General features: G+C 43.9%; 1 protein-coding gene across 10 annotated transcripts in view; it reads left to right on the top strand.

The window, feature by feature from the left end:
• Positions 1-19,079, top strand: part of PRC1 (protein regulator of cytokinesis 1) — a 28,839-nt gene extending 9,760 nt beyond the window's left edge. The window contains exons 4-15 of one of the 10 annotated variants that reach the window (XM_012763291.2): positions 699-932; positions 1,353-1,523; positions 2,802-2,951; positions 3,564-3,711; positions 4,904-5,040; positions 7,667-7,762; positions 8,805-8,951; positions 9,175-9,285; positions 13,750-13,860; positions 14,793-14,969; positions 15,308-15,349; positions 17,264-19,079. In XM_012763291.2, coding sequence (XP_012618745.2) covers positions 699-932; positions 1,353-1,523; positions 2,802-2,951; positions 3,564-3,711; positions 4,904-5,040; positions 7,667-7,762; positions 8,805-8,951; positions 9,175-9,285; positions 13,750-13,860; positions 14,793-14,969; positions 15,308-15,349; positions 17,264-17,335 — 1,596 coding nt within the window. In that variant the 3' untranslated portion in view covers positions 17,336-19,079. Of the gene's footprint in view, positions 1-698; positions 933-1,352; positions 1,524-2,801; positions 2,952-3,563; positions 3,712-4,903; positions 5,041-7,666; positions 7,763-8,804; positions 8,952-9,174; positions 9,286-13,749; positions 13,861-14,792; positions 14,970-15,307; positions 15,350-15,547; positions 15,591-17,263 lie in introns of those variants that run through there. The other 9 variants (XM_076004740.1, XM_012763294.2, XM_076004742.1 and 6 more) reach the window with 9 other exon arrangements.
• The last annotated feature ends 2,289 nt before the right edge of the window (positions 19,080-21,368 follow it).

Below are 21,368 nucleotides of genomic sequence, written 5' to 3'. Positions count from 1 at the left end.
ATGTTACATGTACCGTGTCTCCCCGAAAATAAGATCTACCCATAAAATAAGCCCTAGCAGGATCTCTAAGCATTTGCTCAATAGATGCCCTACCCTGAAAATAAGACCTAGTGATGGGCGTGGCTACGCAGCGTATCTGCACAACCCATGCATTTCGTTGTGGAACAGTAAAGAAAATGAGCAGCCCTTCTCATCTGCCCCATGAGAGCTCTCTTGCTCGACATGAGACATTGGGGCCAGTGGTTCTAAAGGAAATAGAGTCACAAGAAATTCAGGATGGAATTCGGGGTTTGGAGAGTTATGATGATGTTCCAGAAGAAGACAACTTAACTATATTTGAATAAATGTAGATTGTTGTACTGTCCTTAAAAAAAATAACACATCCCCTGAAAATAAGCCTTAGGGTGTCTTCTTGAAGAAAAATAAATATAAGACCCTATCTTATTTTCGGGGAAACACGGTATTTTACCACAGTTGTAAAAATTGGAAAAAAACAAGTGTCTTGGTACCTAATTCACCTTTCCTTTCTGGGGACCTTCCTTAGGAGGACCTCTTTGAGCCATATTCTGTTGGCCATAAGTTAACTTATTTGTAGGTTTACAAATAAAAATCTGTCATCCTAGCCCTCTTCCATTGTCCTTCCCTTCCTTTGAAGGAATTCACTTGTAACCTTATCAATGGTACATTGCCTTATACAGGAAGAAGGAGAGACGACCATTTTGCAACTAGAAAAAGATTTGCGTACCCAGGTGGAATTGATGCGAAAACAGAAAAAGGAGAGAAAACAGGAACTGAAGCTACTTCAAGAACAAGATCGAGAACTGTGTGAAATTCTTTGTATGCCCCACTATGTTGTTGACAGTGCCTCAGTTCCCAGCTTAGAAGAGCTGAACCAGTTTAGACAACATGTGGCAACTTTGAGGGAAACAAAGGTATACAGCTTACAGTCATACTTCCTAAAGTCAGTTTGGCTTTCCTCTGGGTGCCATTAACTTTTTTTTTTTTTTTTTTTTTTGAGACAGAGTCTCACTTTGTTGCCCAGGCTAGAGTGAGTGCCGTGGCGTCAGCCTAGCTCACAGCAACCTCAAACTCCTGGGCTTGAGTGATCCTTCTGCCTCAGCCTCCCGAGTAGCTGGGACTACAGGCATGCGCCACCATGCCCGGCTAATTTTTTTTTATATATATATCAGTTGGCCAATTAATTTCTTTCTATTTATAGTAGAGACGGGGTCTCGCTCTTGCTCAGGCTGGTTTTGAACTCCTGACCTTGAGCAATCCGCCCGCCTCGGCCTCCCAAGAGCTAGGATTACAGGCGTGAGCCACAGCGCCCGGCCTTAACTTTTGTTTTATAGGCATCTCGGCACCAGGAGTTTGTCGACATAAAGAAACAGATCATACTGTGTATGGAAGAATTAGATCACACTCCAGACACAAGCTTTGAAAGAGATGTGGTGTGTGAAGATGAAGATGCCTTCTGTTTATCTTTGGACAATATTGCAACACTACAAAAGTTGCTACGGCAGGTAACAAATTATGGCCTGGGGTTTCTATTGTACACAGCAGTTTGAAAAAACAGACATTTTTTTTCTTTAGTCTTAAATAAGGAGCCAATGTAAAATTAAGAGAATGAGAGAGAGAATAAGGATGGTAATATATTCAACTTTTTTTTTTTTGAGATAGTCTCACTCTATTGCCCAGGCTAGAGTGCCATGGCGTTAGCGTAGTTCACAGCAACTTCAAACTCCTGGCCTCAAGCGATCCTCCTGCCTCAGCCTCCCAAGTAACTAGGACTACAGGCATGCACCACCATGCCCGGCTAAGTTTTTTCTATGTATTTTTAGTTGGCCAATTAATTTCTTCTTATTTTTGGTAGAGACAGGGTCTCGCTCTTGCTCTAGCTGGTTTCAAACTCCTGACCTTGAGTGATCCGCCCGCCTCAGCCTCCCAGAGTTCTAGGATTACAGGCGTGAGCCACTGGGCATGGCCTGATATACAACTTTGATTTTTTTTTTTTTTTTTTTTTTTTTTTGAGACAGAGTCTCACTTTGTTGCCCAGGCTAGAGTGAGTGCTGTGGCGTCAGCCTAGCACTCAGCTCACAGCAACCTCAAACTCCTAGGTTCCAGCAATCCTACTGCCTCAGCCTCCCAAGTAGCTGGGACTACAGGCATGTGCCACTATGCCCGGCTAATTTTTTTCTATATATATTAGTTGGCCAATGAATTTATTTCTATTTATAGTAGAGAGGGGTCTCACTCTTGCTCAGGCTGGTTTCGAACTCCTGAGCTCGAGCAGTCCACCCGCCTCGGCCTCCCAGAGTGCTAGGATTTACAGGTGTGAGCCACCGCGCCCGGCCAACTTTGATTTTTTTTTTTAAACAAAACTTATATGTAGCTCTAAGAATATGAAATTGAAATTTTGGATGAAATAATATTAGTTATTTGAATTAGCCTAGTGTTTGTTTATTTATTTATATTTGAGAAGAAAAGAGAAGTTTATTAATTTGCCAACAAAGAGGAGGTTGGCAGAGTCCTGTCTCAAAGTACTAACATTCCTAGCCTAGTGTTTAATTAAAATTTTTTTCAATTCAAAATTTAAATCCTAATTGTTGGGTTCTGAAATCCTTCCATAATGACCTCTTATAGCTTGTGTTCAGGAGGCATGAAAACACACCTATTCAAAATCTTGTCAAAGTGCTTCCTCCATATGGGTCCAGGCATTTTTTTGTGGGCGGCCAGAAGCTGCTAGCCTGCCCTGTGCCCTGTGTTTTGCTGTAAGTAACCAATGGCTTTCCTTGCAATAGCTGGAAATTCGAAAATCACAAAATGAAGCTGTATGTGAAGGACTCCGTGCTCGAATTCGAGAGCTCTGGGACAGGTTGCAAATACCTGAAGAAGAAAGAGAAGCTGTGGCCACGGTTATGACTGGGTCGAAGGCCAAGGTCAGGAAAGCGGTAAGAAACCCCGTGGGTGCTAGGTCAGCACTCTTCTGCAAGCATGTCTGTGTCCAATCTGATGTCCTTACCAACTTCTGCCTTGGGCCAGCCTATTTTTAAGGGTGACAGTACCCTGCTTATCTTCTGTCTTCTGTGTATGTTCCTTAGATTTCTGGCTCCGATAATATCATTGTTATAAAGATTGTTAATCCTTATTAACTCTGTGGCTTTGTGTTTTATTGTGTTTTTCTTTTTTGAGAAAAAGAAAAAGACTGGGTCTTGCTCTGTTGCCTGGGCTAGAGTGCCTTGATGTCATCATAGCTCATTGCACCCTCAAACTCTCTTGGGCTCAAGTGATCCTCCTGCCTCAGTAGTAGCTGGGACTATATGCACGTGCCACCATGCTTGGCTAATTCTTGTAGAAACAGTCTCTGTTGCTCATGCTAGTCTTGAACTCTTGGCGTCAAGCAAGCAATCCTCCCGCCTCGGCCTCCCAAAGTGCTGGGATTACAGGTGTGAGCCACCATGCTCAGCCTGTATTGTAATTTTATTAAAAAGGGGAGAAACTGTTGGAAACCTAAGTGAATTTAAATGTGTGATAGCCACCTTTAACAGGTCTCTTTCTTTCAGCTGCAATTAGAAGTGGATCGGTTGGAAGAACTGAAAATGCAAAACATGAAGAAAGTGATTGAGGCAATACGAGTGGAGCTGGCTCAGTACTGGGACCACTGTTTTTACAGCCAGGAGCAGAGACAAGCTTTTGCCCCTTACTATTCTGGTTAGTACAGAATTGGTGGACTTCATATGGCCTGCTCCTTGTTCTATTATAAGGCTGGACATTCAGCAGGAAGTGTTTCCTCTTCTGAACAGATATAGCCACCTTTTCAAGCCATTCTGCATAATGCCGTTCCTGTACAAAAGGGACGTTCCTGTTCATAAGCATTGCAAATGCTTATGAAGTTCATAAGCATTTGCAAATGCTATTGGGAAATATGGGTTTCTTGCTTTCTGAAGTGGTATATCACTTTAGCCTCCAGCTGTGAAGCTCAAGTTTATTCTATACCAGGCACCATGTCAAACCCTTAACATCAGTATTTCACTTAATCTTCATGTCAAGAGATGAGGACAGGCTGGGCAAGGTGGCTCATGCCTATAATCCTAGCACTCTGGGATGCTGAGGCAGGAAGATTGCTTGAACTCAGGAGTTTGAGACCAGCCTGAGCAAGAGTGCGACCCCCTCTCTACCAAAAAGAAAGAAAAAAAAACCAGCCTAGTGTTGCAGGGCAGTCCTGTAGCCCCAGTTCCCCGGGGGGAGGCTGAGGCAGGAGGATTGATTCATCCCAATAGTTGGAGGTTGCAATGAGCTACAATTATGCCACTGCACTCTACCCAGAGCTATAGAGGGAGACCCTCTCAACAAAAACAAACAAGGCAGCTGAACACAACCCCTACCCCTATTTAAAATAAAAAGATGAGGACACTAAGGCATGTGAATGTTAAGCAACTTAGCTTGGAGGCATATAGCAGGTAAATGCTAGAGCCTATGTGTGAACCCAAAAGAGTTTGACGCCTAGAGCCCAGTGGGATTCTAGTCTGACCTGAACTGAATATAAAGATAAAGCTGTCCCAACTAAATTCACCAAGTGTTTCTGGACATTTTCTGTAACCTAACCCTCTGTTGGCTGGGCAGAGTGGAAAGGTAGAATGAGAAAGAAACCTATGACAAGGCAAGAGATGACACAGATTTTCAAGACTATTAATCATTTTAGTCCATGCCCTACTCTTTATTCCTAGTCCCCCCAGGCTGATTGTGATAACCTGGCTTTTGTTAGCCATAATTAATGTTTGTATTTATTCCTATATTATTTTGTTGTAAGAAAAAAATCTATTTCAGGGGAGTGGGGGATTAGTAAATTGGGATACTAAACGCCAGAGGAAGCTTTAAAAACCACTGGGCCTGTGTTTTGCAGACGACTACACAGAAGATCTGCTCCAGCTCCACGATGCTGAGGTGGTGCGGTTAAGAAACTATTATGAAGTTCATAAGGAACTCTTCGAAGGTGTTCAGAAGTGGGAAGAAAACTGGAGGCTCTTCTTAGAGTTTGAGGTACTGCCCAAGTTTTTGTCTGTTTTTGTTTTCTCTAGAATAAAAAGAAGTGTCAAGAAAGCACGCCCTGTACACACAGTCAGAATCCAGTTTCCTTTGTTCTTCACCAGGCTTTTTTTTTTTGAGACAGAGTCTCACTCTGTTGCCCAGGCTACAGGCTAGAGTGAGTGCCGTGGCATCAGCCTAGCTCACAGCAACCTCAAACTCCTGAGCTTGAGCAATCCTGCTGCCTCAGCCTCCAGAGTAGCTGGGACTACAGGCATGAGCCACCATGCCCAGCTAATTTTTTTATTATATATTAGTTGGCCAATTAATTTCTTTTTATTTTTTATAGTAGAGACAGGGTCTCGCTCTTGCTCAGGTTGGTTTCGAACTCCTGACCTTGAGCAATCTGCCTGCCTCGGCCTCCCGGAGTGCTAGGATTACAGGCGTGGGCCACCGTGCCCGGCCTTCACTGGGCTCTTGATACCCTGTCTTTATCGTTAAGTCTCTCTGAATTAGTGCTAACCATCTGTATTTCTTAAGCGTACAGGCAAGAGCATAAAAGAGCATACCCAAAATTAATTGCTTAAGTAAGGGAGCTGTTTCTTGCACAGAGGAAGCCTAGAAGTGGCAGGTGGTGCAGGTTAGTCGTGGCGGTTTGTGACATTGAGCAGGGCCCCAGGTTTCCTCAGCTCAGAGCTCCTCCACCACCAAGGGTGGACCTTATGCTCAGGGCAAGATGGCAGCTAGAGCTCCCTCCCTAATGGTCACATTTCAGACATCACAGTGGAGGAAGGCACAAAGAAGGCATTGCCCCTAAACCCCTTTAAGAGTTTTCCCAGGCGCTCTTCGCAGCACCTCTGCTTATGTGCCATGTCAGCTGCCAGGGACGCTGGGTGAATCAGCGCCCCAGGTAAATTCTGATTCTGTTACTAAGGAGGAGGAGAAGAATGGATGTTGGGGCAAGCAATTAATACTGTCTACCATTCCAGCTTTTGCTGCTGTCTTTAAAAATGGCCTAGGTATTAGGGCACATCTGTATACTCTGAATTCCTTTTCTTCTCATAGACTACCCACAGGTGCCCTCAGAGCCTTTGATTGATTGACAGACTCTCACTCGTTGCCCAGGCTAGAGTGCAGTGGTGTCAGCCTAGCTCACAGCAGTCTCAAACTCCTGGGCTCAGGTGATCCTCCTGCCTCAGCCTCTCAAGTAGCTGGGACTACAGGCACGAGCCACCATGCCTGGCTAACTTTTTGTATATATTTTTAGTTGGCCAATTAATTTCTATTTATAGTAGAGATGGGGGTCTCACTCTTGCTCAGGCTGGTTTCGAACTCCTGACCTTGAGCCATCTGCCCGCCTCGCCCTCCCAGAGTGCTAGGATTGTAGGCGTGAGCCACCATGCCCAGCCTCTCAGAGCCTCGTAAAGCTTGGGGTTGGGGCTGGCAAGGCAAGTGAGGCATCTAGGACACAAGTTTAAGGACACCTGTGCTCAGGTTCATGCTTGAAGGGGCCTTTAGAGAATCTTTAATTCAGCTCCTTCAAGTTTACAGGCAGGAAACCTAGGACTCAGAAGTGGAGAGCACTGGGATATCTTATAGCTCTTTAAGAATAGGTATCCTAGTCCTTAGTTATTACTTATTTCTGGTTAAAAGCAAGAAGGAGCAAGAGCATGAATAAAGAGCTAAAGTAGCAACCCTTGTTGAATAAAATAAGAAATGAGTTGCCATCCTCTCTGGTTACTGTTTATAGGCTGTCACCAGTCAAGTGTGGGAGGGAAATAGTTATTTATTTATTTATTTTTCGAGACAGTCTTTCTCTGTTGCCCAGGCGCTAGAGTGCTGTGGCATCTGCCTAGCTCACAGCAACCTCAAACTCCTGGGCTGAAGTGATCCTCCTGCCTTAGCTTCCCCAGGAGCTGGGACTACAGGCACACACCACTGTACCTGGCTAATTTTTTTTCCTATTTTTAGTTGAGACAGGGACTCACTCTTGCTCGGGCTGGTCTTGAACTTCTGAGGTCAAGCGATCCTCCCACCTCAGCCTCCCTGAGTGCTAGGGTTACAGATGTGAGCCAGCACACCCAGCCTATACACCTAATTTATAATTATAAATTATGTACTTGTATTACTGTTCTGATATACTGTGTACATTATAAAATAACAAAAAACAGGCTGGTCTGAGTGCAGTGATGTTTACAACTAATTGATCACAACCAGTTACAAATTTCTTTGTTCCTTCTCCACTCCTGCTGCTTCTCTTGACTAGCAAAAAAAAAAAAAGTGTAGACCCTTCCATCCCTCCATATACCTTGTGTCCCCAAATCACATTTAATCATCTGACATCCAAACCAAGAAGGGGAGCCAATGATATTGTTAAATATTAGAGTCTGGTATTTTAGAGTAAAAAGGAAGTATCTTCCTGCACCCCAGTAAACGATCTGCTGGTGCCTGGGAGTGCCCCACAGCTCATTGCCTGGCTTCAGAAAGCCACCAATTCTCACTCCTGAGAGTGGACGGGCATGTAAAATACTCTTAAGTCACTTTAATAATATATATCATTTTATGAGAGCAAAGGATCTTAACACAAGTTATTGGTCTGACTATGCCAGGTTTTACTCTAATTAAAATATACCTTTCACAGAGAAAAGCTTCAGATCCAAGTCGATTTACAAACCGGGGAGGAAATCTTCTAAAAGAAGAAAAGCAACGAGCCAAGCTCCAGAAAACGCTCCCTAAGGTAATACTGGTTCTTGGCTGCAAAATACCTCACTTTTTATATATTCTTTGTTTTGTATTGTTTTGCCCCAAAACTGTATTCTCTTCCAAAGCTTAGCAGGGATAACTATATGTTGGGCCTTCAGTATAAGCAACTATCTGTTGTGTAGGTGTAATACACCTGTCGAGGTATATTAGTTTACTAGGGCTGCCGTAGTAAAGCAGCGCAGACTGGGTGGCTTTGACAACTGTAATATTTTCTCTCTGTTCTGGCAGCTGGAAGTCTGAAATCAAAGTGTCACTGGCAGAGTTGGTTTCTTCTGGGACCTCTCTCCTTGGCTTATAGATGGCCATCTTCTCTTCCCTGTGTGTTAACGTGGCCTCTGCATGTGTCTGTGGCCTAATCACACTGGTCCTGTTGGATTAGGGCCCACCTAATGACCTCATTTTAGCTTAATTACCTCTTTAAAGATCCTGTCTCCAAATACAGTCACATTCTGAGTTACTAGGGGTTAGGGCTTCAACATACAAATTTTGGGAGAATGCAGTTCAGGCAATAACATGAGACAAGCTTTCGAGAAAGTACTGTGGGCTTCATTACCATTTTCTATTTTAATAATAACGTTTATTAAGTGTCAGATACTATTTTTAAAGTGTTTTCATTTGTATAATCCTCACAATATCCCTATGAGTTTGGTATTATTATTTCCATTTTTACAGCTGAGAAAACTGAAGTACTGGGAAGTTAGGTATATTTGCCCGCCTTCTCACAGACAGTAAGAGAGAGATAGATCCCAGATTGGAACCCAGATAGTCTGACGCCACAGTCCTCCCATGAACGTATGCTGCCTGTTTAACGTCGCTGCACCTCCCCAGCACTTCCCCCGCCGTGTGCACTGAATCCCGAGTGGTCAAACTCTGGGACCTTTGCCACTTGCGTGTATATTGAGAATGAACCAACCCTAGGCTTTGATTTCTGGTCACTCTGGCCTGTACCCATGTGTGTCCAGCTCCCTGAAGTTAGGCTAATGAAGTAATTAACATGTCCTTGTTTCTGGTCTCAGCTGGAAGAGGAGTTAAAGGCACAAATTGAAATGTGGGAACAGGAACATGCACAGGCATTTGTGGTGAACGGGCAGAAATTCATGGAGTATGTGGCAGAACAATGGGAGATGCATCGATTGGAGAAAGAGAGAGCCAAGCAGGAACGAGTAAGTGTGAGCACAGATGGGAAAGGCAGATGGTAACTTGAGCAGCCCAGAATCTCTGCCATTGATCAGAATTGGTTGAAGAACAGGGAGCCCTTGGTAGCTCTTTTTATAATATTGCTGGCTACCGAGAGAGGAGGCCCAAGATTTCTGGCCCTCCTCCTGTTCCCATCCAGACCTGTTCGCTTCCTGGGATTTACCACTCTTCCTTCTTACTTTCACACAGCAAATCAAGAATAGGAAGCAGACGGAGACAGAGATGCTCTATGGAAGTGCCCCCCGGACACCCGGCAAGCGGCGAGGACTGACACCCAACACTCCAGGCAAAGTGCGCAAGGTACGCTTGAGGCCTGGCGAAGCACTGTTGACAAGGGAGTGCTGAGGCCGAGTTCTTGGCCATCTCTTGCCCTCTCAAGGAATGGCCAGCTTTCATGTGCCAGTTGTTGAGTCTTTGTCTTAATCTCAGGGAGGCCAATAATTGCCAACATTCCGGTGATAACAGAACGAGTCAGAGGCTCATCATCCTCTAATTCCAACAGGTGACCATGGTACTATGTGAAAGACAATGTTCATGCCTAATAAATGGAGTATTTATTACTTTATCTCCAGAAAAAGAAGTCAGGGAATATTTTTTTCCTTTTTTTCTTTTTGATAAAGTAGAACATGTTTTCTCTTTTCCCTCTCCTCAACTTGTGTTTTGTGTAATTTTTTTTTTTTTTTTTTTCCCCTCAAGACAGGAGTCTGTTGCCCTGAGTGTCATGGCATCAGCTTAGCTCACAGCAACCTCAAACTCCTGGGCTCCAGCGATCCTCCTGCCTCAGCCTCCCAAGTAGCTAGGACTATAGGTGCGCACCACTGCGCCCAGCTAATTTTTCTATTTTTAGTAGAGACAGGATCTCGTTCTTGCTGAGGCTGGTCTGCAACTCCTGAGCTCAAGTGATCCTCCCACCTCGTCATCCCAGAGTGCTAGGATTACAGGCACGAGCCACCACGTCCGGCCTCAACTCGTGTTTTATAACATATACAATGTTTAAAAAAACACCTGTGGTATAACTCAGAGAACCACTGAGAATATTTCTATCTTTTTCCCCCACTTGATATTGGTTATTTTTTCATAGCATGAAACTCAAATACATTCTATGAGCTTTATCTATCCTCTTAGATAATTCTGTCATTTATTAAACTAGTTTCCAGCCGGGTGTGGTGTCTCACACCTTTAATCCTAGCTCTGTGGGAGACCAAGGCAGGCAGATCGCTCAAGGTCAGGAGTTCAAAACCAGGCTGAGCAAGACCCCATCTCTACCAAAAATAGAAAGAAATTAATTGACCAACTAAAAATATATATACCAAAAAAAAATTAGCTGGACGTGGTGGCGCATGCCTGTAGTCCCAGCTACTTGGGAGGCTGAGGCAGTAGGATTGCTGGAACCCAGGAGTTTGAGGTTGCTGTGAGCTAGGCTGACGCCACGGCACTCACTCTAGCCTGGGCAACAAAGTGAGACTCTGTCTCAAAAAAAAAACAAAAACTGGTTTCCTATTGTTTGCTGTTAGGTAGTTAATTTTTATGATGAAAATAATCTGGGCCGGGCGCGGTGGCTCACGCCTGTAATCCTAGCTCTCTGGGAGGCCGAGGCAGGTGGATTGCTCAAGGTCAGGAGTTCGAAACCAGCCTGAACAAGAGCGAGACCCCGTCTCTACTATAAATAGAAAGAAATTAATTGACTAATATATATAGAAAAAAAAAAAAATTAGCCGGGCATGGTGGCGCATGCCTGTAGTCCCAGCTACTCGGGAGGCTGAGGCAGCAGGATTGCTTGAGCCCAGGAGTTTGAGGTTGCTGTGAGCTAGGCTGACGCCACGGCACTCACTCTAGCCTAGGCAACAAAGCGAGACTGAGTCTCAAAAAAAAAAAATAATAATAATCTGGTGAACTTTTAAAAACATACAACACTAAAATAAATACTAGAAAGATTTAATTCAAACTTTGAGAACTTCTGTATCACATGCTGAGAATACAAAGAATTGTGAGCCAGCCCTTGCTCTCAAGAGTGCTGTATTCAGCTGGGTGCAGTGGCTCCCATGTGTAATTCTAGCACTTTAGGATGCCGAGGTGGGAGGATTGCTTGAGGCCAGGAGTTTGAGACCAGCCTGGACAACATATCAAGACCCTGTCGCTTAATAAATAAAACAAGTGCTGTATTCAAATGTTTCTGAAGTCCCAGCTGCCCTCATGAGTCTATGATACCGATGTGGTTATAACAATTTATGTGTACACTGGTAGTGGTTCCGTTTTACAGTGGCTCCAGTTCTTGCCAATACTGCGAGTTTTCTGACTTGTTTTATTTTTGCCCATTCAATGGGTATGAATTAATGTCTTCTGATTTTACTTTGCATTTCTGTCATTAGTGGTGAAATGGCACCTTGTACTATGTTCATACCTTTTTGGATTTCTTTTTCTGAGAAGTATTTTGACAGTTTTTCTATAGGTGTATTTGTATTTTTCTTACAAATTTTATAGGAAATCTTGGTATGTTCAGGATGTGACTCCCTTGTGAGCTGTGTCACGCTAGGTTTGTCTCTTTTTATTCTATACGGTATTTTTGTGTTTTGATGAAGAAAGTTGTTTTCAATCTATTTTATAGTTTGGGTTTTTTTGTATTTTTTTTTTTTTTTTTTGAGACAGAGTCTCACTTTGTTGCCCAGGTTGGAGTGAGTGCCGTGGCATCAGCCTAGCTCATAGCACCCTCAAACTCCTGGGCTCAGGCAATCTTCCTGCCTCAGCCTCCTGAGTAGCTGGGACTACAGGCATGCGCCACCATGCCTGGCTAATTTTTTCTATATATATTAGTTGGCCAATTAATTTCTTTCTATTTATATAGTAGAGACGGGGTCTTGCTCTTGCTCAGGTTGGTTTCGAACTCCTGACCTCAAGCAATCCGCCTGCCTTGACCTCCCAGAGTGCTAGGATTACAGGCGTCAGCCACCGCGCCCAGCCTTTTTTGTATCTTTTAAGAAATCCTACCACCTCAAGTCACACAGATGTTTCCCTGTGTTGTTTTCCCAGTCTGCCTTCTGTATCAAATGGCTGTTGCTTTCCCATTTGAGGTTTTTAGCCAGACAGTCTCACTCTGTTGCCCAGGCTAGAGTGCCGTGGTGTCAGCCTAACTCACAGCAACCTCAAACTCCTGGCCTCAAGCAATCCTTCTGCCTCAGCCTCCCCAGTAGCTAGGACTACAGGCGTGAGCCACCATGCTCAGCTAATTTTTACTATATATATTTTTTAGTTGGCCAATTAATTTCTTTCTATTTATAGTAGAGATGGGGTCTCGCTCTTGCTCAGGCTGGTTTCGAACTCCTGCCCGATCTACCCGCCTCAGCCTCCCAGAGTGCTAGGATTACAGGCATGAGCCACCATGTCCAGCCCACCTAGAATATTTTTCCTAGCACTCTGGGAGGCCGAGGCGGGTGGATTGCTCGAGGTCAGGAGTTCGAAACCAGCCTGAGCAAGAGCAAGACCGCATCTCTACTATAAATACAAAGAAAATTAATTGGCCAATTAATATATATAGAAAAAAATAAATTAGCCAGACATGCCTGTAGTCCCAGCTACTCGGGAGGCTGAGGCAGGAGGATCGCTTGAGCCCAGAAGTTTGGGGTTGCTGTGAGGTAGGCTGATGCCACGGCACTCACTCTAGCCTGGGCAACAAAGTGAGACTCTGTCTCAAAAAAAAAAAAGTTTATAGCTTTATGGAATATCATTAGCCTGTGATATTTAAAGTTTTGATATGTGTACACAGTAAAATCACCGTAATCAAGATGATGAACATATTCATGACCCCAAAGTTTCCTAGTGCCACTTTGTATTACCTCACTCCCCTATCCCCTGGTTCGTCCCCAGCCTGTAGCAACCAGGGATTTACTGTCAATATAGATTAGTTTGCATTTTAAATTTTTTTAGAAACAGGGTCTCATTCTCTCACCCAGATTGGAGTACATGGGTGCCGTCACAGCTCACTACATCCTTCAACTCCCAGGCTCAAGTGATCCTCTTGCCTCAGCCTTGAGAATAGCTAGAACTACAGGCGAGAGACACCATACCTGGCTAATTTTTTTTTTTTTTTTTTTTTGTTAGAGAAGGTCTTACCATGTTGCCCAGGCTGGTCTTGAACTCCTGGGCTCAAGCAATTCTCCTGCCTCAGCTTTTCCAAAGTGCTGGAGTTACACACTTGAGCTACCATGCCTGACCTCAAACATTTTATATAAATAGAATCATACAGTATGTATTCTTTGTTGTCTGGGTTTTTGTTTAGCATAACTTTGAGAGTTATCTGTGTTGTTGCATGTATCCAGTGGTCACTTGTTTTTAGTGTTGATCCGCAGTCCATTGTGTGACTGTAGGTTTGCTTGTCCATTCACCTGTTGATGAATATTTGGTTGTTTCTAGCTTTTGGCTATTGTGATAATACTGCTATAAACATTTATGTCTGAGTCTTTGTATGAATATATGCTTTCATTTTTGGGGGTAGACACCTAGGAATGGAATGGCTGGGTCATATGATAGGTGTCCTGTGCTGTAAGTGGTTGTACCATTTTATAGTTCCATCTGTTGGATGTAAATAAGTTTTGAAAACTTTTCACAGGTTTCCTCAGAGCTATACATTAGACACAGTAGGGTTTCCCCACATAACTCCATCTTTCTTGGACTGCTTCCCATACTCATTTCTTGGCAGGGTCGTAATAGGTTGCTCAAAATGCTGAGCATGTCATCACACATCAGTAATCTACCTGTTCTTTTCCTTAGCTGAACACTACCATCATGTCCAATGCTACAGCCAACAGTAGCATTCGGCCTGTGTTTGGGGGGACAATGTACCGCTCCCCTGTGTCTCGGCTGCCGCCTTCTGGCAACAAGGTAAGTATGCTGTGTGTAAGCACATCGCCACGCACTGTCCTGGCCTCTTTACTTGGAGGCCCCACCTACTTGTTGTAGTTTCTAAGATCCTTGGCTTCAGTCATCATTGACATGCTGAGAGTTGATAGATGTAAGCTTGTGAAATATTAGATAATGAGCAAAAAAAGGACAGTCACTCCGAGCCCCACTGGTACCATGGGAAGTACAGGGATGTGTCTGGGAAACTGAAGGTCAGGCACTGGTCTCTGTGGGCTCAGTTCCATGCTCAGTCTTCAGCTGGTGCTGAGCTAGGTCCCCCTGCACGAAGGTTCCAGTCTAGTGACAATGATCCATCAGACACAGACAGGTAGGTACTAAGAAGAAGAGACGTGGGAAGTATGGGCTAAAATATTTTATTAGGCTATGCTCAGGTGTTCTGTCAATCATTAAGAATTCCTATATTTTTAAACAAAAGCATAAGATTATAGACATACAAGTAATATAAAGATGGTATCGGCTAGGCGTGGTGACTCACGCCTGTAATCCTAGCACTCTGGGAGGCCGAGGTGGGCGGATCGCTCGACCTCAGGAGTTCAAAACCAGCCTGAGCAAGAGTGAGACCCCGTCTCTACTATAAAATAGAAAGAAATTAATTGGCCAACTAATATATATATAGAAAAAACTAGCCAGGCATGGTGGCGCATGCCTGTAGTCCCAGCTACTCGGGGGTGCTGAGGCAGTTAGGATTGCTTGAGCCCGGGAGTTTGAGGTTGCTGTGAGCTAGGCTGATGCCATGGCACTCACTATAGTCTGGGCAACAAAGCGAGACTCTGTCTCAAAAAAAAAAAAAAAAGAAGATAGTATCAGCCCTTGACCATTTAGGGGGTTTCGAGCGTGTGCGTGTGTACATCTTCATCATAGGAATGATATATGGCTCTATCCTTTCTCTGCAGCCAGTTGCCACTTCCAGCTGTTCAGGGAAAAAAACACCCCGTGCCGGGAGGCATGGAGCCAACAAGGAGAACCTGGAGCTCAATGGCAGCTTCCTGAGCGGTGGGTACCCTGACTCGACCCCCCTCCAGCGCAACTTCAGCATTAATTCTGTTGCCAGCACCTATTCTGAGTTTGCGGTAATTCACCTTTTCTAATATCTACCAGTCTCTGGGGAGCACACAGTTGGGGCAGCGTGGGTATCTTCCCAAGGGGGCATCCAGGCTATTACTAATAGGTAGGGCAGTTAGTTACCTTGGAGGCTGAGAATCCCTTTCCTGCCTTGACCCTTGTGGGAGTGGGGATGGTTTAAGGGGGTATATAGGAAAGAAGTTGGCAGCAACAAGTAGACATTTAACCTGGATCCTTCTGCTTCATATATACCATTCCCTGGCTGCAGGAGGTGACCTCCTCTAATCACTGGCCTGGTGCTCTCTTGGTGGAGATCTTGGTAATTGTCTTAATTCTTTGTTCTTAGAAGGATCCGTCCCTCTCGGACAGTTCCACTGTTGGGCTTCAGGTCTGTATGGCAACCCCTGCATGTCCCACATCCCTTTTCTAAACTGATCTGTCATCTGCTGGCTTCATTCCCATCTGGGCGTAGGGCTACACTAACCAACAATCTCAGCTGTATTAACGTAGAACCTTTTGTATAAAGGAAGTGGGAATTCCTGTCATGGACTACAAATAAAAAATACCTGGTTTATGTTCCCAACAGATTTACTAACCTGCTGATTAATAGGAAAACTTACTCAGACTTGAATTGGATTCTCAGCCCCACTTAAAGTCAGGCACAGTTTTTTTTTAATTGTGTTTTACAATAGAAAATCTTCACCCTCCCCATTTGTGAAGTCAAAGGCCTGCAATGTGCTAGAAAGAACAGAGGCCCCGTCACGTGGGGAGGCGAGCCCCAGCTGTGTGCTGCCCACCATGAGGTTCCTGGCCTGTGTGCTGATTACTTCCTGGAGCAGATGCCTTACTAACACTCAGGGCCGAGCTGCCCGCTCACTGTCTAAGCTAGGCCACACTCGCCTCCTCGCCTTCGCCTGTTTCCGCCACGTCTATATGCTAAAGCATGTAGAAGCACTGGAAGAAAGTAATTTTACCAGAATGCTCTTCACCTTCCAGTATCCTGCTCTGTATTTGCTAACACTTACTACAATGCCTTTTACTTAACAATCTGTTTGTCTCTTCTCTCCGTATATTCCTAGTGGGAGGTGAGGCCGTCCCTCACCCTTGTGGGTACCAAGTTAAAGCCTAGGCTGCCTTCTCTCTCCTTGCAGGGAAGGAGGATGGAACAGTTGCCCAAGGCTGTAGCTAGTTTCAAGCACTGAAACTGGCTTCATATTCTGGTATTTTTTTCAAATTACATGCCTCATGGTGGTTCCATCTAATATTAAAGTGGATGTGTGTCACTCTGGCTAGCTGACTGGACCGGGGGTCCAGCTTCCTCTTCTGTGCTTGCTCAGCCAAGGCCTAGTTCATCCATGTGGGCTTAAATGCACCTGCTTATCCCTATGGCTGGTCCTAGGCAGGTTCATCTGCTTTGGGTTGCTGTGGCTGGTCGAGTCCACCAAGCAACACCAAAGCCAGTAAACTAACCTCTACTGATACCTATCTTTCTCAGTGGTCACTCGTGCTTTCTCTTCTGTCTCTATACCCTGTGCTCCAGCATGAGATCAAATCACCAGCAGGTTACAAGTCCCTCAGCCCCAGGGATTGGTAGATGTATGGTCTGGCCCATTGTTTTGTAAAGGGCTCTAGAGACCAAAGTTTGTTGCCTACTTAGCTTGACAACTCAGAGCAGCTCACAGTACTAGGCCTGTTGTACAGTTATGGCGTCACTTAACGACAGGGACATGTTGTGAGAAGTGCGTCATCAGGCAATGCCATCATTGTGTTCACCATAGAGAGCACTCGCACAAACCCAGCTAGTATTAATTACCTGGTGCACACCGTGGCTGTGTGGTACAGCCCGTAGCTCCCAGGCCACAACCCTGGCTAGAGTTACTGTACTGAATACTGTAGGCAGCTAACGCAGTGCTAAATGTTTGTGTCTAAACATAGAAAGGTACAGTAAAAATAGTGTTACAACTTTATGGGACTGTCATTTACATGGTGGTCCATTGATTAAAACATCATTGACTGCAAAACATCGTTAGGTGGCGCCTGACTGTATAAGATTTGTGTGAAGTTTTAATAGAATGAACTGCTGAGGAAAGGGGTCGCAGGCATGTGTGCACACGCACTTGGTCTAGACTAATAGAATGGTGCTCAGAGTTCCTCACCTTTTGTTCCTAACACATCTGGGCTGGGCTGGGCCACTTCTCAGAGAAGCAGCCCTCACGGGACCATTTGCTGACACATAACCATACTTGGGAGGGGCGTGCGTGATAGGGCAGTACCGCCACTGATGCTATTTATTTTTCAACAGCGAGAACTTTCAAAGGCTTCCAAATCTGATGCTACTTCTCGAATCCTCAATTCAACCAACATCCAGCCCTGAGAAGCCCTGATCAGTCAACCAGCTGTGGCTTCCTATGCCTAGACCAAACCTAACTCTGTGGGGGTGGCTTTAGTTTTTTGTCAGTTTAGGTGTGCTTGGAACCTGGGCAGGTGCCATTACCATGGGCCTGATGTGAATGAGTATACACATAAAAGTCCATCATGGGTTTAGTGGGTCTTAGGAGACTTGGTTTTGTTTTGACTCACATTAACACCTAGTTTATAGCAATAGTGCAAATTCTAGCGTATGGGACGCAGTTTCTTTCTCTACCCCAAAGTTCCAGTCACTTGCTGAAGCATGGTCAAGGGCTCGTTTTATTCGTCTTTGTGTAGGAAAATGGTCAACTCTGCCTGTCCTTGGGGTATGGGACATGAAGTAATTTTGGCTTGTATACTCATAATTAGCCATTAACTTCTTTTTTGTTTAGGGATGTTGAAGTAATGCTTAGCTGTGATAGCTTTGCTCTCACCTGAAGGCCTGTCCCCACCACACAGGACAGTCTTCCTCCTGATGAAAATGTCTGTGTGTGTCAGAAGTTGAGATGGCCTGACCTACTGCCAAAGAGGTGACAGGGAGGCTGGGAGCGCCTTTGTTAAATTGTGTACAGTTCTGTTAAATAGTGCAATGCTCGTCGTTGGGAGTGTGTATGAACACATCTGTTTCCTCAGAGTTTATCCCTGGGGCCAGTCCCCCATCCCTGTGCCCGAATTCTTCTATCCCCTTGCACTTGGCAGCCAAGTCAGGAGGCTGTTTGGATGGGTTGGGCCATTTCCGTCGTGGAGTCCTGGAACTTTGCACATGTCACTACTGGGGAGTTGTTCCTGCTATGGAGCATCCACGACGAGGACCTTCCGTGACCCACCCTGTCAGTCACTACTGTTCTTCCAGAGCACTATTATTTATTCTTACTCTGCCTGCACCAGCAACACTGTCAACACATTAAATGGTTCTCAGAAGCTTAGCAGTGTGGCCTTGGTCTGTGTCAGCCATGCTGTTTAGTCATACATATACCTGTCCTGCTTTTAAAATATAAATTCTTAAATTAAAATGTGTATACTTACATTTCAAAAAGATATTGTGGTGTTTTCATTTTTTTCCCTAATCACTTTTTGGTTGATTTGGTCTGTGGAAAAAAGACTAAGGACATGTAAGAGCTTTAGTTGGGAGTGTGATTTTTACATTCTTCTGTTCGTTTCTAAATTAGGCTTTTTTCTTTTTTTCGGAAAATATTCTTAACTCCTGATCTATTAAATAAGCTGAGGTGAAATTAGGAAGCTTCTTGCTTCATTGTCATTTGTCATATTAAGAATAGGTTTTAGAGGGTAAAGATGCCTTTTTTTTTTTTTTTTACAACTTTACATATGTATAGCTTGTCAGTTATACCTCAAAGTGTATATGTTGATAGATTTTGACTTGTGAAACAATCACCACAATCAAGTTACTCAACGTACCCATCACCCTTAAAAGTTTCCTCTTGCCCTGTTCCAATTCCTCTCATATCTTCATCACCAGCAACCACTAGTCTGTTTTCTGTCACTATTATAGTTTGCATTTTCTACAGTTTTACGTAAGTAGAATCATACAGCATATACTTTTGGTCTGGCTCGTTCACTGTTTCTTTCCTTATTTTGAGATTCACCCATATTGTTTCAATCCATATTTCATTCCTGTTTATAGACAAGTAGTGTTCCATGGTATGGATAGACTAGTTCATTTACCTGTCATGTTTGTTCACATTTGTGTTCTCTCCAGTTTTTGGCTATTAAAAATAAAGCTGCTATAAATATTTAAATACAAATCTTTGTATGTATATATATTTTCTTTGGGAAAAATACCTAGGAGTGGAAGGGCTGGATCACATCTCTGGTAGTTCTTAAAAAGTTAAACATACCTTCCAAAGTGGTGGTACTGCCCAGACATGGTGGCTCATGCCTGTAATCCCAGCACGTTGGAAGGCTGAGACAGGAGTCTTCCTTGAAGCCAGGAGTTTGAGACCAGTCTGACAACAGCAAGACTGTATCTCTACAAAATAAAAAAAAAAATTAGCTGGGCCTGTAGTCACAGCTACTAGGGGGGTCACCTGAGCCCAGATGTCTGAGTCTGCAGTGAGTTACCATCGTGCCACTGCACTCGGCTGGGGTGACAGAGACCCTTTCTCTTTAAAAAAGAAAAAAATTAAAGGAGGGGAGTTGTATGATTTTATATTCCAACCAGTAATGTATGCAGGTTCTGTTTTCTCCATATCTTCAACAGTTGGATTGGTCAGTCTTTATACTTTTAGCCAGTCTACTGGGTATGAAGTTAGGATCTCATTGTGGTTTTAATCTGTAATTCTGTAATGACTAATGATGTAGATCATCTTTTCATATGCGTATTTGCCTTCCTTTTTTGTGGGGGGACATGGTCTCATTCCGTCACCCAGCTTAGAATATGGTAATGTAATCATAGCTCATTGCAGCCTTGAACCTGGGCTCAAGCGATCCTTCTACCTCAGCCTCTGGAGTAGCTGGGACTACAGATCCAGTGAATTTTTTAGCTGATATGACAAGACACATGAGGCATATATATTTATTTAGGTTTTAATTCCTCTGAGATTTTATGGCTCACATGAACAAATCTTTACCAGATTTATCCCCAGATATTTCATGTTTTTTGATGCTATTGTAAATGGTATTTTATAATTTAATTGTTGCCTATATATAGAAATGCAGTTTTGTATGTTTACCTTGCATCCTAAAACCTTGCTAAACTCATTTAAAAAAAAAAAAAAAAAATGTAAAAACAAAACGCTCTCCTCCCAGTCTTTACAGATTGGCTCTGAATTGGACCATTCCTTCAGCACTTAGTCTGGTGGTTTCCAACGCAGCCTTAGCCATCGCTAACTTGCGCAGAGCCCAAGGCCATCCATGGGAGAAAAAGTAGTGTTTTCTCAGGCCTATCCCTGAGCACTTGTCTAGCCCTGGGCTAGACGAGTGTCATGGTCTTCTCACTTCCCCAGCATACAGGAGAGCTTATAAAGCACTCCCCCTCCTGCCCAATGTATCTCCTTACTGACCTCTTTCTTTCTAGGCTTTTTGGCATGTCTACATGTCTACTCTTCTGGGAACACTCAGTGGTGAAATAGAGGCAAGGCCTTGTCCCAGTCCTTCATGGAGCCACCAGATCGGTCAAAACCCACAACCACGATTCTTTGGACAAGGACCATGTTGCTCCCGTGGCACTGATTAACTACACCACAGGTGCCAGCTCTTGTCCTCAAAGCCCCACCCTGCACTCTGGGCCAGGGGTTAGGGGTGGTAGGCAAGCAATTTAAAGAAAATAGCACTCTTGCCACAGAGCAGCATCTATTCCCTTGAAGTCTTTCCCTAGTTATACATTTCACTAGGTTTCTAGAGTCCTGTAATAGTTGATTCTGACCGTTTTTTGCATTTGTGAAGGGACGTTGCCCTGGAGTCCCTACTGCGCCATTGTCAGTTCCATCCCCATTTCTAAGTGTTTATGCACCTAAAAACAGCTGTAAAATACACAAAGCAAAATCTGATAGAACTGAGAAATGGACAAATCCACAATTAGAGCTGAGGACATAACACTCCTCTCCCAGCAACTAAGTACAACAACTAGGGGAAAAAACAGTCCAGACTATAGAAGAACTGAATCCCACCATCGGTCAGCTGGACCTACCAACCAACAATAGCACGGTACATGTTCTTCACGAGCGCACAGAGAACATTGACAAAAGCAGATCATATCCTGGGTCACAAAACAAACCATAATTTTTTAAAAATTGAAATGAACAAAATATGTTCTCCAGCCATAATTAGATTCAAATACAAATAATAAAAATTCTTAGAAAATATCCAAATACTGTTGTCTCTCAAAATCCATGGGGCGGGGGGATTGGTTCCAGGACCTCCAGTTACCAAAATCTCCTTATTTAAAATGGGGTAATATTTGCACATAGCCTACACCCACCCTCCTGTATTCTTTAATCATCTCTAGATTACTTACAATACCTAATACAATATAAATGCTA

The sequence above is a fragment of the Microcebus murinus genome, chromosome 7 (assembly GCF_040939455.1).
Source record: "Microcebus murinus isolate Inina chromosome 7, M.murinus_Inina_mat1.0, whole genome shotgun sequence".
NCBI classification, from domain to species: Eukaryota; Metazoa; Chordata; class Mammalia; order Primates; family Cheirogaleidae; genus Microcebus; species Microcebus murinus.
This window is presented reverse-complemented; position numbering and strand designations above follow the sequence as displayed.